A 16,513-nucleotide genomic window follows, 5' to 3' on the forward strand; every position below is an offset into this window, starting at 1 on the left:
TTTGAGCACAGACACATCTAGTCTGAACGTGGCCAGAAAGTGAAAATCTCATACTTGAGATACATGACCGCTCTTCCAGTGCCGAAGAATCCTGACAGAGTGCACTGTGCGTGATGTGAGGATTCACAAGTCTACAGTCACATAGAATAACCACGCACTATAGCCCAAAGCCTGGACGACCCCTTTAAGGCTATCCCTTAAGACCTATTTTGAAAAAAAAAAAGACCCGGCCCAGTGCATAAAGCCTTTCTTATGCTTTGTATGATACAACCATTGTGGGGACTCATTGCTCATAATGGAACAGGAAATACGAGCAGCAGCAGGAACACGCAGCGTTACACCGTACAGACGGGGAACACACAATGGGACGCTTGTGATCGGAGACGTGTCTTTTACAATTACCAATCTATTTTGTAATTAGAGAAGCTCGGCCATATCACTTGTGGCCCGGGATGTTGGCGCATATTCACTGCACGCAGCTTTTGGTACAAGAATACGGTGCTGCCAGACTCCATCATAAGTTATTACTGAGAAATCAAAGGTGGTTTCATCCCATGTAGACCCTGGCTCCACTATTCGCACAGTGGTGTGTGGTTTCATTGTCGGCTCCGGAGATCAGCCGTTATTGCTGATGTTTATACTTCGGAGTTATAAAGCTCACATGGTTGGCAATCCAACACAGAATCTGGACGCCACGTATAAAGACCCGCCACAAGCTGCCTAACAAATCTGCTTTATACAAGACGGTCTCTGCAGATTATACACGGATTTCTTCAGGTCTCATTCATTCACGAGACAGTTGTATATATACGGCATGTATATGTACGTGTGAACTTGTCCCAAAAACCATACCAGTATCTTTACCTGGGGATTAATTTAGAGATCATTTAAAATTACAGATTGTATATGCAAAAACTAATTCTGTTATTTATCTCCATTTATAAACGGGAACAATCAGATAATAGAGAAGAAATGCAGTAAAAGGCGGTCAAGCAGCACGGCAGATAAGAAAAAAATAATAATAATTCTTTAATGTGAGGCTCAGATGTTGTCAGCCCCCCAACATTAAAAAGACAGAAACAGCCCTGCCTGATCTAAAAAAAAAAAATAATATATAATATAAAAAATATATATGGTATAAATAATAATAATAATAATATTATAGCTTACACACACTGGAAAAATAAAACAACTAAAAGCTGCAATGGCAGAAATAGAAATACAAACCCGCATTTTTGCTCTTGTCTTATGTTTCTTACAAAACAACATACACAAGGTGTGACATTTTCCCATAGTTTTCCCTATAGGGAAGAAAGAAGAAAAAAAACAAAAAAAAAAAACTAAAGTCTGATACAGTGTGAATATAAAAAAAACTTGTAAAATAAGACAAACTAAAAATGGAGGTTTGGTTTTTGAGGGGTCAGGGGGGTAGGTTCAGAGCGGCAAGAAAAAAAAACCCTTAAGTGTATTCCCCAAAAATCTAGTTCTCCTCTATCCATGAGATAGGTGATAGCATGCAGATCGATGGGTGTCCCCAGCGATCCCAAGATTAGGACTTCAGACTTGGGAGAACGAGGCTCTGCCGCCCCATCCTGAATGGAGGTACTCCTGCGCTTGGCTAGTCCCATAGACAATGAATGGAGGCTGATAATCAGAACAGGGGGCCGAGATCTGTTCTCAGGGTTCTAAATCCCCAACTTCGGATTGCTGGGGATTGGGATTCGGACAACTTTTACCTAATGTGCATGGAGGTATTATAGTAACATTAGACCTGCTCTCCCTCCTCCTGTTTGGACATTTTTGTAAAAATGTCCATCACAAAAAAATATTGCTTCTTTGTAAGTAAGACAGTTACCAGTGTGCAGATTTTACTAGATTTTGTGATTTATTACTACATATAACATATTAGTATAATAACTACGGTACATTATAGGCGGAAATCCTTTTTAAAAACCCTGAAATGTGTACGGATCAAAGAACCTCTATGGGTCCATGTGCCTGCTGAGAAAAAGTCGGACTGCACTGGGACGGGTCACACGGGTGTGGGAATGTAGCCCGAGGCCTCCTTTACATACACATTTGACAAAAACGGCCCGCTGTGTGAGGAGCCCCGTGAGCCATATGCACACAAGGCACAGAGGGAGACATCATTCTGGGCTTCCTCGGCCACTGCTGCCTTCCTCCATAACTCAGTTCTTTGCTATAACATTGCACGCCTTGAGGGGAAAGGACAGTGCGTAACATGTTTCACCATGTGTCTCTGGATTTTGGATTCTCTGCTCAGACGAAGGAGTCAGATTTCATTTGTGATATCATGCATTTGGCAAATCCTGACTCCTCCAGTTTGGATACCGCTGTCATGCAGGCACGCCCAAGAACCTGTCTTTCCAAGTGTGTATGAAACTGGAAGCAATTACATTATAGACTTTTATTAATACTTTTTTGTGTCCGGTTTGATATATAGTTAAAAATAAAAACAAAAAAGAACTCAGGAGCGCAGTGCTCCAGTCCTTGGCCTCCTACTTTGCCAGGGGCGGTGCGCTTCCTTGGCCTCCTGCTTTGCCAGGGGCGGTGCGCTTCCTTGGCCTCCTGCTTTGCCAGGGGCGGTGCGCTCCTGAAGATTAATGGCACTATGGCACCACTGGCCTGAAATGTGCCCTCTCCTAGGCTGCGAGCAGGGCGAGCTTGGCCTCTAACATGGGGGCAGCACAGGGGGGCTCAGGCTGCTCGGAGCTAACCTGCTTTACACAATCGCTTGCTCATGGAGAGCAATCCTTGCCATGCTAACCTAGTACACTGGAACATTAAAAATCCCTCCGTTCTCGAGACCACAGAGCACTTTTAGTAAGGGGTAAATTGGAAAGTTTATTATTTTTGCAAGCACTTTGCAGTTTTACCCATTTTATAAACCTGACACAACCCCCTTTAATTAATGTTTTTTATGCTTCATCGGCGTGCGTAAAGGCTTAAGAAATATCCCCAACATTTCTACTGATTATTTCCCACATGCATCCACAATACATGTACTCATGTCCCAGCAGTACCCAGCCTACAAGGGCACAGTGACCAGTCTAATTCTTCTATTGTAACTGGGAATTAAAAAAAAATAAGTGAAAAAAACCAAACAGTTTTATTCAGCTGTGAAGGCAATGGTTTCAGCAATCAATTGGATGTCATGAAACCCTGTGATGGGTCCTCATGTGATGATCGGTGGAGGTGCGACACCTGGCACCCCTCCGATCAGCTGTCATCAGTGTCGGCCAGAACTGACCAGTTACGGAGCTACACGGCGCAGCTCTGCTTACTGTATAGTGGTCGAGTGCTGCACAGCTGCACCTATTGATACGAATAGTGAGCGGATGTGCAGTACCCGGCCGTGGCCACTGTATTGTAGATGGAGCCGTACTACAAAAATGGCCGATCAGCAGAGGTGCAGGGTGTCACACCCATGGCCGGCCTCCGCACCCGGGCCAGTGTCGGTGCCCTGAGCAGACGTGGGGGCCCATTATATATGGAGCATCCTGTGGGGCCCATTCTGTATGGAGCATTATACGGTGCCCATTCTGTATGGAGCCCATCATATACTGTATGGAGCAATATATGGGTCTCATTATACTCTATGGGGCCCATCCTATACTGTATGGAGCATTATATGGGGCCCATCATATACTGTATGGAACACTATATGGGACCCATTAAGTATGGAGCAATACTGTATATTGGGCTCATTCTTTATGGAGTATTATATGGGGCCAAATATACAGTATGGAGCAATATATGGAGCCTATTATATTCTGTATGGAGCAATATATGGGGCCCATTATTCTGTATGGAGCAATATATGGTGCCCATAATACTGGATGACAATATATGGGGCCCATTATTCTGTATGGAGCAATATATGGGGCTCATTCTGTATGGAGCAATATATGGGGCCTATTATTCTGTATTGAGCAATATATGGAGCTCCTTATACTGTATGGAGCAATATATGGGGCCTATTCTGTATAGAGCAATATATGGGGCTCATTATGCTGTATGGAGCACTATGTGGGGCCATTATACTGTATGGAGCACTATGTGGGGCCATTATACTGTATGGAGCAATATAATGGGGCTCATACTGTATAGAGCAATATATGGGGCCCATTATTCTGTATGGAGGACTATGCGGTGCCCATAATACTGTATGGAGGACTATACTGTCTGGTTTCTGACCTATAGTAGAATTTACAATAGATATCACTCATGTAATGTAAGAAGTGAAATCTCCGGCATTGTAACTATACCTAGATTTCTCTGCTCTATCTGTAGAATTGTGGTACGTGTTAAAGGGGCCCACTGAGACTTTCACCCAGGGCCCACGAAAACCTGGAGCCGCCATAGTCACACGTTCACCGATTGCACATTGATGATTGATCCCAAGGACAGCCCCTCATTAGTAAAGTAGTGGACAACCTCTATGTACGCCCAATAATCAACAGCTTGTAGAACCACCTTTAGCAGCAATAACTTGAAATCATTTTCTGCATGATTTTATCAGTCGCTCACATAGCTCTGGAGGGATTTTGGCCCACTCTTCTATATATCGTTGGTTTGGTTCATTGAAGTTTGTGGGCCTTTGTTTATGCACAGCTCTCTTAATGTCCTTGCAACAGGATTTCATTGAGTTGAGGTCTGGATTTTGACTCACCTATTGCAACACCTTAATTCTTTTATTTTCCAGCTATTCTGGTGTAGATTTGCTGATGTACTTGCATGACCCAGTTCTGGCCAAGCTTTCGCTTCTGGATAGATGTCCTCGCATGTGACTCAAATACTTTGGTATACAGACAGTTTTTTGTGATGTGTTTGGCAATAAAGCCCTGCACCACATTTGACAAACATGTCCACTTAGGTCTCATGGTTCCAAAGGACATTGCCACAGAAGTTTTGTAGTTTTTTCAGATGGAACTTTGCAAAATATATCTGTGTTGCCACGTTATTAGAAACAAGAGACCCTTTCCTGGTAACCCTTTTGAATAAGTCATACTTGTTCAGTCTTTTCCCAATTGTATTGCCATTAACTTGTATATTTAACATTCTAAGGCCTTTAGAGTCTGAGTTGTAGCTCTTGAGTTTCTGATCTTGGGGTGAACGTCCACGTCTGCTAAGATTGTCAATGGTCTTAAATGCTTTACACTTTTAATCTTTCATACTGTAGAATGATGGACTTCAAATTGTTTGGACATGGCCTTATAACCCTTCCCAAAATGATTTGCATCAAGAACAGCTTCTCCAAGCTTATTGCTGATATCTTTCCTCCTGTATAACATATTAACATGCCTGAATCCTCCACATGTGCACACTGCCAAACCTCCTGCTTTTATAGAAGTGGTTACTTACTGATGACCAATTAATCAATTGGTTAGCTGCACCAGGCTGCTACTTACCCTCTTAATTTCTTTGTAGGCAGTAAGGGAGTACTTAATTTTTCGAATACCGCTTCTGCATTTTGGCATAGATTTTGTTAAATAATGGTATGTTGTAATTTATCATCTATTGTCCATCATAGATTGTATTTCCATAATTTTAACACGTAGTCTCTGAGCAATGCCCAGTGTATAGGATTCAAAATTGAACATTAGGTTTTTTCCATTTGCATCAAGGAATGTCAATTATATGTATATAATCTATATACATGTCTTATTAATTGGGCATTTCAAACATCACTTTTCCACAAGAATGATAGATCAATAAGTGTGCAACCAGTAGGCCACCACCAAGCCATACAGAAGGTGCATGCTACAGGACATAGACCTACAACAAAAGGCAGCTTGGCTTTGCTCATATTATAAGCAGGGTAATAGCTTGGTGTGCGCAAATTCAAATGTATGGCCATATAGTTGCATAGGTCTGCCATGATTTACTGTTAAAGCACCACTCCAGCGTTGTTGTTCTTTATTGCACCCCTGTAGTGGCGCTTTAAATGTAATTTCCCTGCCCCCTGTCTCATACTCACCTGCTGCCGCAGGCAGCTTCTGTATAATAGTGGAATAGAAATTATTTTTGCAATTGCATAGACTACTTACAAGATTAAAAAAGCCATATTCTCCTGCACCTTTCCACACACAGCTGCCTCTATGGAGCTCAAGTTGTACAGAACTTGGTTACATGAGAAGCTTCTCCCTCCTAGTGTCTACAAAGAAACTTATCAGTAGAAGCTGCCATTTCCTATTATTATGTTTTGCTTATATAGTGCTTTCTTATTCTGCAGCGCTTTACATACATTATCATTGCTGTCCCCGATAGGGGATCTATATTGTGAGCCCTATCAGTATGTCTTTGGAATGTGGGAGGAAACCGGAGAACCCGGAGGAAACCCACCAAACACAGGTAGAACATACAAACTCCTTGCAGATGTTAACCTTGGTGGGATTTGAACCCAGGACCCCAGGGCTGCAACGCTGCAGTGCTAGCCACTGAGCTACCGTGCTGCCCATCTCCGTAATAGGAAAGTCTGTCTTCAATGAACACAGATTTTACCTGAGATTTAACTGAGAATTTGGATAGACTGATCGATTCTGGCAGAGAAAGAAGCAGATTTCCCTGATATAATACAGCTCTGGCAAAAATTAAGAGACCACTGCACAGTTTTATATAAATCAGCTTCTCTACATGCCTGACAGCCATTCCATTCCAGTGTCAGTTGAATTCCAACCAGAGTACACCTCATTCTATTTAATGTGCTTCTGATTAGGTGATCACCTGATCCAAATCTTATTTAACGAAGAAAAGTATAAAAAAAAACCTGCAGTGGTGTTCACAATCCTCTTGCAATAGGACAAACTGGATGGCAAAACTAGTGCTAGTAATATCCCAAAAATAACTTATAACCATGCCAAAGGAGTTGAAAAAAAAAGTCTCGAGTGAGGAAAAGAAGGGCTCAATTCTGGCTTTACTAGCAGAGGGACACAGTGAGCGTCATGTTGCCTCCATCCTTAAAATTCCAAAGACGGCAGTCCATTACAACAAGGTCAAGCAGCAGACATTGGGGACAACAAAGCTACAGACCGGCAGAGGGCGAAAACGACTCTCCACTGACCGGGATGACCGTCATCAGCAACTGCAGGATGACATCAAGTGACCTACAAAAGGAATGGCAGCTGGGGTGAAGTGCACGGCAAGAACAGTTCGTAACAGGCTCCTAGAGGCAGGACTGAAGTCATGTCAAGATAGAAAAAAGCCTTTCATCAATGAGAAGCAAAGGAGGCCAGGCTGAAGTTTGCCAAAGACCATAAGGATTGGACCATAGAGGACTGGAATAAGGTAATCTTCTCTGGTTAGTCTAATTTTCAGCTTTGCCCAACACCTGGTCATCTAATGGTTAAACAGAGACCTGGAGAGGCGTACAAGCCATAGTGTCTTGCACCCACTGTGAAATTTGGTGGAGGATCGGTTATGATCTGGGGATGCTTCAGCAAGGCTGGAATTAGGCAAGTTATTCTTTGCGAAGGACGTATGAATCAAGCTGTCAGGACTCTGAACATTTTTTTCCTTTTGTGCATTACTGCCCTTTTCCAAGATGGCGTCTTTGGTCTCATGTGCACTGTGTCTTCCTGCTATAAAACTCCAACCCAGCCTTCAGTCTGTGCTAGAGTATTCTGCCTTGCATCCAGCTCCTGACCTCTGATTACTCCCTGGCTATACACCTGCTCCTGTGAACCTGTGTGGTGATCCTGCTACTCTGCTCTGAGTTCCTGCTGCATACACCAGTTCCAGTAATCCTCCTTCATCTGTTGCTCGTATTTACTTCCATCTGCATTTGCTGGACATGTAAGCTGTTTGCTGCTCTGCAAAAACCTGAGACTATTAACCAGGCCTCCCTGGTTGAGCTAAGATATTACTTGAACTGCCTTATAAGCTTGTCTATCTGCGTTTGGACTAAGACAAGGATTTATTCGTGTCAAGTATCCTCAAGAATAACTGTGCTTTATAGACTTTCTGCTTGATTGCATTTTCCTCTGAAGTTTCCTATAGACTACTGAGCTGCATTTGATATTTGCACCAAGTGTTGTGGACTTGAGTTTCTCTCTGCACCTGTTTGAATCACCGTGTGATAATATAGACTTTTCCACTTATAAAACTGTGTCCTGTAGTTGTCTTGTTCCACGCAAAGAGTCTCCTGAGTTATCCCCTATAATTATTACACAAGCCACATACAAGGTTATCCTGGAAAAACAGTTGATTCCTTCTACTCAGGCAATGTTCCCCAATTCCGAGGACTGTTTTTTCCAGCAGGGCAATGCGCCATGCCACACAGCTAGGTCAATCAAGGTGTGAATGAAGGACCACCACATCAAAACTCTGTCATTGGCAGCCCAATCTCCAGACCTGAACCCCATTGAAAAGCTCTGGAATGTAATCAAGAGGAAGATGGATAGTCACAAGCCATCAAACAAAGAAGAGCTGCTCACATTTTTGTACCAGGAGTGGCATAAGGTCACCCAAAAGCAGTGTGAAAGACTGGTGGAAAGCATGCCAAAACGCATGAAAGCTGGGATTAAAAATCATGGTTGTTCCACAACATATTGATTTCTGAACTCTTCCTGAGTTAAAACATTAGTATTGTTGTTTCTAAATGATTATGAACTTGTTTGATTTTTTGCATTATTTGAGGTTTGCAAGCAATGCATTTTTTTTTTTCTCATTTTCAGAAAATAAATACAAAATTTATTGCTTGGAACTTCGAAGACATGTTTGTCAGTAGTTTATAAAATAAAACAATAATTTACATTTTACTCAAAAATATACCTATAAAGAGAAAAATCAGATAAACTGAAAATTTTGCAGTGGTCTCTTAATTTTTGCCAGAGCTGTATATTACAAAGTTGTTTATTTCAAGGGTATTATGGCAAAGAAAGGAAAAAAAAATAATAAAGAGTCAATCAAGGAGCAAAGCAAAAAAGGAAGAGACAAGAACAGAACTGTGCCATTCATAGCCCCCACGTGCCTGAATAATACACAATATTCATACCCAACCTCCATGTCCGGCCCACAACTCACCAGTCGATTGTTCTCGAAGACGTTCTCTTTTGATAGAGAATCAAAGTCTCTGAAGAAGAAAGAAGAGAAGAAATGAGCTGTCAGCAGGAGGATGAAACAGAGCTGTCGCCAGGTCACAGCATGTGGGCTCCATCTCCAGCCACAACATCTTCAGACTAAAGATTTCACCTCTTCCCCAACCACTGTAAAAAGCAATATATTCCTACAGATCAGAAGGCGCTCAAGGGACATGGACATCTTTGTACACAAGCCAACTGCACATCCATGGGCACAGATCAGTCCTTAATAAGACCGCGCTTTAGGCTATGTGCACATGTCAGGATTTCTAGCAGAAATGTTCCTGACAAAAACCGGACATTTCTGCCAGAAATCCGCATGCGTTTCTTTCGCGTTTTTGACGCATTTTTTTCATGCGTTTTTTCCAAATGCATAGAATTGCGGGAAAAATGTGGAAAATCCACAAAATTAATGAAGATGCTGCTTTTTTTTTACCACGATGCATTTTTTTTTCGCGGAAAAAAAACGCACTATGTGCACAAAACATGCAGAATGCATTCTAAATGATAGGATGCATTTTGCATGTGTTTTTAATGAGTTTTTATAGTGTTTTTATAGCGAAAAAACCTGAACGTGTGCACATACCCTTAAGCTTTCTACACCCCATGAATGAGTTTTCCTTGTTAGGTGATTTAGATAGTCTGATACTTGGGTAACCATGTTCCCATGAATTCACATCTCCAGTTATTGGCCAGCGTAAACAGTTCTCTCTCTTATCTCTTAAGCTATTAGATGACCACATCAAAGTTGATCTAAACTTTGCTTTGATGTGGTTATAAATCAGCTTACAAGAGTTCAGAAGCCTCCCCAGATGCCTGCACACCTTGAATTCAGCCTCAGGAGCATTTCTATAGGAGACTAAACTGCTTCATGCTGGCAGCTCAGTATCGGATAAGCACAAAGAGCTTCTGAGAACTTCTACTCATATGTATGAATACAAGTGTATGGAGCGAGCCCGCTAAACGGGGTCTACCCAGGAGCATGCATATCTGACCGCCGGTCCCGGCTCAGACACCGCTGCGATGCATGCACGGTCTTCAGTCACACAGGGATCACAAACTCATCAATCTAGATTGGACAACCCTTTTAGGCTAAGTTCACACGTTGAAATTTCCGCGGCAATTCTGCGCCTCCTGCCGCGGGTATATCGCATGCAGAATTAGCATGCATATATCCGCAGAAAACTAGCGTTTTGCAAGCATAATTAGCTTGCAGAATGCTAGAGTTTTCCAAGCGATCTGTAGCATCGCTTGGAAAACTGACTGACAGGTTGGTCACACTTGTCAAACATAGTGTTTGACAAGTGTGACCAACTTTTTACTATAGATGCAGCCTATACCGCATCTATAGTAAAAGATCGAATGTTTAAAAAAAATAAAAAACATGGTTATACTCACCTGCAGACCTCAGCGGCATCCGTTCCTATAGCTGGAGTGCAGTGAAGGGTCTGCGATGATGTCACTGTCTTGTGATTGGTCGCGTGAGTCACATGAGCGGTCACGCGACCAATCACAAGACAGTGACGTCATCACAGGTCTTGAACCACATCATCTATAGGAACGGAAGAGAGATCATGCACCGGAGAGGCGGGAACACTTCAGGGGCCATCAGAGGGTGAGTATAGGACTATTTTTTTATTTTAAATCTTTATTTTTTACCAATTATATGGTGCCCAGTCCATGGAGGAGAGTCTCCTCTCCTCCACCCTGGGTACCAACCGCATATAATCTTCTTGCTTCCCGCATGGTGTGCACAGCCCCGTGCGGGAAGTAAGCAGATCAATGCATTCCTATGGGTGCAGAATCGCCGCGATTCCGCAATTTTAATGAACATGCTGCGTTTTTTTCTGGAATGCGATTCCGCTCAGGAAAAAAATGCAGCATGTGCACAAAAAATGCGGAATGCATTCTATTACATAGGATGCTTAATGTAAGCGTTTTTTTTTTCGCGGTTTTATAGCGTTTTTATAGCGAAAAAACGCGAAAAATATGCTACGTGTGCACACAGCCTCAAGCTGCACCGCAAGATTTTGTACAAATTGTGGCTCCAGTTAATACATAAAACATGTACAGCGCGCGGATGGCATCAGTGTACAGTCCGTGATTAATATTGCAATGGATAAGAGAAGCTTTGTAGTTTAGGACTGAGAAATGGAGCAAATACGTGAATATCAGTCTGTTTCTATGCACCAAAGAAACCATCGGAAGTCTGAACGAGGCCTAAAGCACATGCTCGGCTCAGATCATTAATCTTCAGGCTACACGGGGTCACCTTTACTGTAAAATGGTTATTGTGCTGTAACTTTCCTGCAGGAAGCACCGATCATGCGGCCTAAAAGTGATTAGAAGATTCGGAATGTTTTATTGCTTCGTTATTTGTGTCTCCGACAATCTGAACTAGACCGAATCTGAACTGTTACAAAGTGAGATGAGCAATACCTGATCTACTGGTAATACAGCAAAATGTGACATCTAATTACAGTATGTACCATGAGCACAGAAACACATGAGAGTGACTCACAGGAGCGACTGACGAACAATGCGAGCAGACTACAAAGTATAGATGGGCAGAACAGCACAGCAGTGCACCGACGTCCCGGACTCACCCTCCTTGTAAACTGGGGGGCAACTACACTCCTCTCAGACGTGAGGTCTGAGTAACGCTGCCAATATACACCAGGTTGGGGACTGCTGATAAGGAGCACTTTCTGCCCAAACAATGAAGAAGTGGTGACATGTTTCTATTATACTTTCCCTCTGATTGTTCCTGTCCTGGTTTTGGTTTATAAATACTGATGTAAAATACTGAACATGTGATTGTGGCTTTGGGGGTGACGGACACTGATTGACGGCAGAGGCATGACATGTAGACTAGGAGATCTGCCGTTCATGTCAAATCTGAATCCCCGGAATGGAAACGCAGACCAGGCCACGGATCACGGCAGAAATGGATCTAAAATTTGGTGTCCTAATAAGGTGGTATTCTATCTCCTACAGTCATGGCACACTGCTGGACATGCAACCATTTTACGAGCGGTGGGAGTCTGACTTCTGGGACACCCACTAATTCCAAGAATGAATGTGCTCAAGAGCTTGTGTAGCAGTGCGTCCCCTCACAGCATTCTCTCGGCCACCCACTACGCAGGAAACTGTAGAGAGACCCCATTCAGTCCCCTTGCAAAGGCTGGAGGGCCGGGGCGACTGTGCAGGCAAAGTGCAGAAGGGGACGGAGCTGCGGCCCCTACATTATCAGGGGTCCCATAAGTAGCACTAAGCAGAGTCAGTGCTCCTGTGTATGGGAGACTTGGGGAGGGGGCTGCCAGACATCTAAAAAGTGTATGGGGTAGAAGGGAGGATTGTCCCGAAAACGTCTGACTGCAGCAAGAAACATTGGGGCCGAGACCGGAATCTGAATATTTACCCCATAGTCTCACACTGTAATCAGTGTCAGCATACCCGGTAATTAATGAGCGACTGATCCTGCAATTATATAATCAGATGTGCTGAGAAACGTCACCAGGATGGGAGCACAGCCGTGACGGCGATCACTACCACCAGACATCACTACAGGAACACAGCCGTGACCGCGATCAGTACCACCATAACTACAGGAGCACAGCCGTGACCGCAATCACTACCACCAGACATCACTACGGGACCACAGCCGTGACGGCGATCACTACCAGACATCACTACGAGAGGACAGCCATGACCGCGATCACTAGCACCAGACATCACGACCGCGATCACTAGCACCAGACATCACTACGGGACCACAGCCGTGATCGCTATCACTACCACCATAACTACGGGACCACAGGCGTGACCGCGATCACTACCACCAGACATCACTATGGGAGGACACCTGTTACAGCAATCACTACCACCAGACATCACTATGGGAGCACAGATGTGACTGCGGTCACTAGCACATCACTACGGTAGCACAGCCGTGACCGCGATCACTACCACCAGACATCACTACGGTAGCACAGCCGTGACCGCGATCACTACCACCAGACATGACTATGGGAGGACAACTGTTACAGCGATCACTACCACCATAACGAGAACACAGCCATCACCGTAATCACTACCACCAGACATCACTACGGGAGGACAGCCGTGACAGCGATCACTACCACCATCACTACAGGAGCACAGCCGTGACCACAATCACTACCGCCGGGAGCACAGCCGTGACCGCAGTCACTACGCGAGCACCACCGTGACCACAACCACCAGACATCACTATACGAGCAGAACTGTGACTGCGATCACTACCACAGACATCACTATAAGAGCACAGCTGTGACCGTGATCACTACCACCATCACTACAGGACCACAGCCGTGACCGCAATCACTACCACCATCACTACAGGACCACAGCCGTGACCGCGATCAGTACCACCATCACTACGGGAGCGCAGCCATGACAGCAATCACTACCACCATCACTACAAGACCACAGCCGTGACCTCAATCACTACGGGAGCACAGCCGTGACCGCAAACACTACCACCAGACATCACTATTGGAGAACAGCTGTGATTGCAGTCACTACCCCTTGACATCACTATAGGAGTACAGCCATGATCGCAGTCACTACCACCAGACATCACTATGGGAACAGTCAGCGCAATCACTACCACCAGACATCATTATCAGGCTGGAGTTACACCAGCGTATGGCATTTGATGCCAGACCATTGGATGTGATATGTTAATGACCCTCGGCTCCTGCTCTGCTGTGAGCGTGAGCCGACTGTCATGCTACTGTGCTCCGATCCTCTCGCACAGAAAGGATCGAGCACAGCTGCTGAGGAGGCGGGGAAATTAATTTTTCCATCTTCTCCGCTGTCAAAGTCGGTGTATATTGCACCGTACTCGGATGATATCCGAGTGATGTCCGTTGCGTCACTCACACCCACAGACTTATATGGGTGTGAGTGACCCATATGGGTGCCAGTGAGCCGAGTCTCCGTACCAATCCCAGCATGCTGTGATTATTCTAGCATGCCGTTTCGGCATGAGAAAATAATCGCAGATGTGAGCTGCCCCATAGAGTAGCATAGATGTTTTATCGCATAGCACTCGGCCGTATTGTACGGTAGTGTGACACTGGCCTAAGAGTACAGTCATGACCGCAACCACTACCACCAGACATCACTACTACAGCCGGTATCTCATCAGGTGGAGAGCGCGCCGGGGGGCTCTCGGGACGGCCAGGTGAAGAGCGCGCCGGGGGGCTCTCGGGACGGCCAGGTGGAGAGCGCGCCGGGGGGCTCTCGGGACGGCCAGGTGGAGAGCGCGCCGGGGGCTCTCGGGACGGCCAGGTGGAGAGCGCGCCGGGGGCTCTCGGGACGGCCAGGTGGAGAGCGCGCCGGGGGCTCTCGGGACGGCCAGGTGGAGAGCGCGCCGGGGGCTCTCGGGACGGCCAGGTGGAGAGCGCGCCGGGGGCTCTCGGGACGGCCAGGTGGAGAGCGCGCCGGGGGCTCTCGGGACGGCCAGGTGGAGAGCGCGCCGGGGGCTCTCGGGACGGCCAGGTGGAGAGCGCGCCGGGGGCTCTCGGGACGGCCAGGTGGAGAGCGCGCCGGGGGCTCTCGGGACGGCCAGGTGGAGAGCGCGCCGGGGGCTCTCGGGACGGCCAGGTGGAGAGCGCGCCGGGGGCTCTCGGGACGGCCAGGTGGAGAGCGCGCCCAGGCTCTCGGGACGGCCAGGTGGAGAGCACGCCCGGGCTCTCGGGACGGCCAGGTGGAGAGCGTGCCCGGGCTCTCGGGACGGCCAGGTGGAGAGCGTGCCCGGGCTCTCGGGACGGCCAGCTGGAGAGCGTGTCCGGGCTCTCGGGACGGCCAGGTGGAGAGCGCGCCGGGGGCTCTCGGGACGGCCAGGTGGAGAGCGCGCCGGGGGGCTCTCGGGACGGCCAGGTGAAGAGCGCGCCGGGGGGCTCTCGGGACGGCCAGGTGGAGAGCGCGCCAGGGGCTCTCGGGACGGCCAGGTGGAGAGCGCGCCAGGGGCTCTCGGGACGGCCAGGTGGAGAGCGCGCCGGGGGCTCTCGGGACGGCCAGGTGGAGAGCGCGCCGGGGGCTCTCGGGACGGCCAGGTGGAGAGCGCGCCGGGGGCTCTCGGGACGGCCAGGTGGAGAGCGCGCCGGGGGGCTCTCGGGACGGCCAGGTGAAGAGCGCGCCGGGGGGCTCTCGGGACGGCCAGGTGGAGAGCGCGCCGGGGGGCTCTCGGGACGGCCAGGTGGAGAGCGCGCCGGGGGCTCTCGGGACGGCCAGGTGGAGAGCGCGCCGGGGGCTCTCGGGACGGCCAGGTGGAGAGCGCGCCGGGGGCTCTCGGGACGGCCAGGTGGAGAGCGCGCCGGGGGCTCTCGGGACGGCCAGGTGGAGAGCGCGCCGGGGGCTCTCGGGACGGCCAGGTGGAGAGCACGCCCAGGCTCTCGGGACGGCCAGGTGGAGAGCACGCCCAGGCTCTCGGGACGGCCAGGTGGAGAGCACGCCCAGGCTCTCGGGACGGCCAGGTGGAGAGCGTGCCCGGGCTCTCGGGACGGCCAGGTGGAGAGCGTGCCCGGGCTCTCGGGACGGCCAGGTGGAGAGCGCGCCGGGGGCTCTCGGGACGGCCAGGTGGAGAGCGTGCCCGGGCTCTCGGGACGGCCAGGTGGAGAGCGTGTCCGGGCTCTCGGGACGGCCAGGTGGAGAGCGCGCCGGGGGCTCTCGGGACGGCCAGGTGGAGAGCGCGCCGGGGGGCTCTCGGGACGGCCAGGTGGAGAGCGCGCCGGGGGGCTCTCGGGACGGCCAGGTGGAGAGCGCGCCGGGGGGCTCTCGGGACGGCCAGGTGGAGAGCGCGCCGGGGGGCTCTCGGGACGGCCAGGTGGAGAGCGCGCCGGGGGCTCTCGGGACGGCCAGGTGGAGAGCGCGCCGGGGGCTCTCGGGACGGCCAGGTGGAGAGCGAGCCGGGGGCTCTCGGGACGGCCAGGTGGAGAGCGCGCCCGGGCTCTCGGGACGGCCATGTGGAGAGCCCGCCTGAGCTCTCGGGACGGCCAGGTGGAGAGCGCGCCGGGGGCTCTCGGGACGGCCAGGTGGAGAGCGCGCCCGGGCTCCTGGGACGGCCAGGTGGAGAGCGCGCCAGGGGCTCTCGGGACGGCCAGGTGGAGAGCGCGCCGGGGGCTCTCGGGACGGCCAGGTGGAGAGCGAGCCGGGGGCTCTCGGGACGGCCAGGTGGAGAGCACGCCGGGGGCTCTCGGGACGGCCAGGTGGAGAGCGAGCCGGGGGCTCTCGGGACGGCCAGGTGGAGAGCGCGCCCGGGCTCTCGGGACGGCCATGTGGAGAGCCCGCCTGAGCTCTCGGGACGGCCAGGTGGAGAGCGCGCCGGGGGCTCTCGGGACGGCCAGGTGGAGAGCGCGCCCGGG

The 16,513-nt window shown here is 48.8% G+C and overlaps 1 protein-coding gene across 2 annotated transcripts in view; it reads right to left on the reverse strand.

Annotated features, from left to right (window-relative positions):
• MICALL1 (MICAL like 1) overlaps positions 1-16,513 on the reverse strand; it is a 40,632-nt gene that overhangs the window by 23,483 nt on the left and 636 nt on the right. For both annotated transcript variants that reach the window (XM_077276491.1, XM_077276489.1), the window contains exon 2: positions 9,046-9,094. In XM_077276491.1, coding sequence (XP_077132606.1) covers positions 9,046-9,094 — 49 coding nt within the window. The remainder of the gene's footprint in view (positions 1-9,045; positions 9,095-16,513) is intronic.

The sequence above is a fragment of the Ranitomeya variabilis genome, chromosome 8 (assembly GCF_051348905.1).
Source record: "Ranitomeya variabilis isolate aRanVar5 chromosome 8, aRanVar5.hap1, whole genome shotgun sequence".
Taxonomy (NCBI): domain Eukaryota; kingdom Metazoa; phylum Chordata; class Amphibia; order Anura; family Dendrobatidae; genus Ranitomeya; species Ranitomeya variabilis.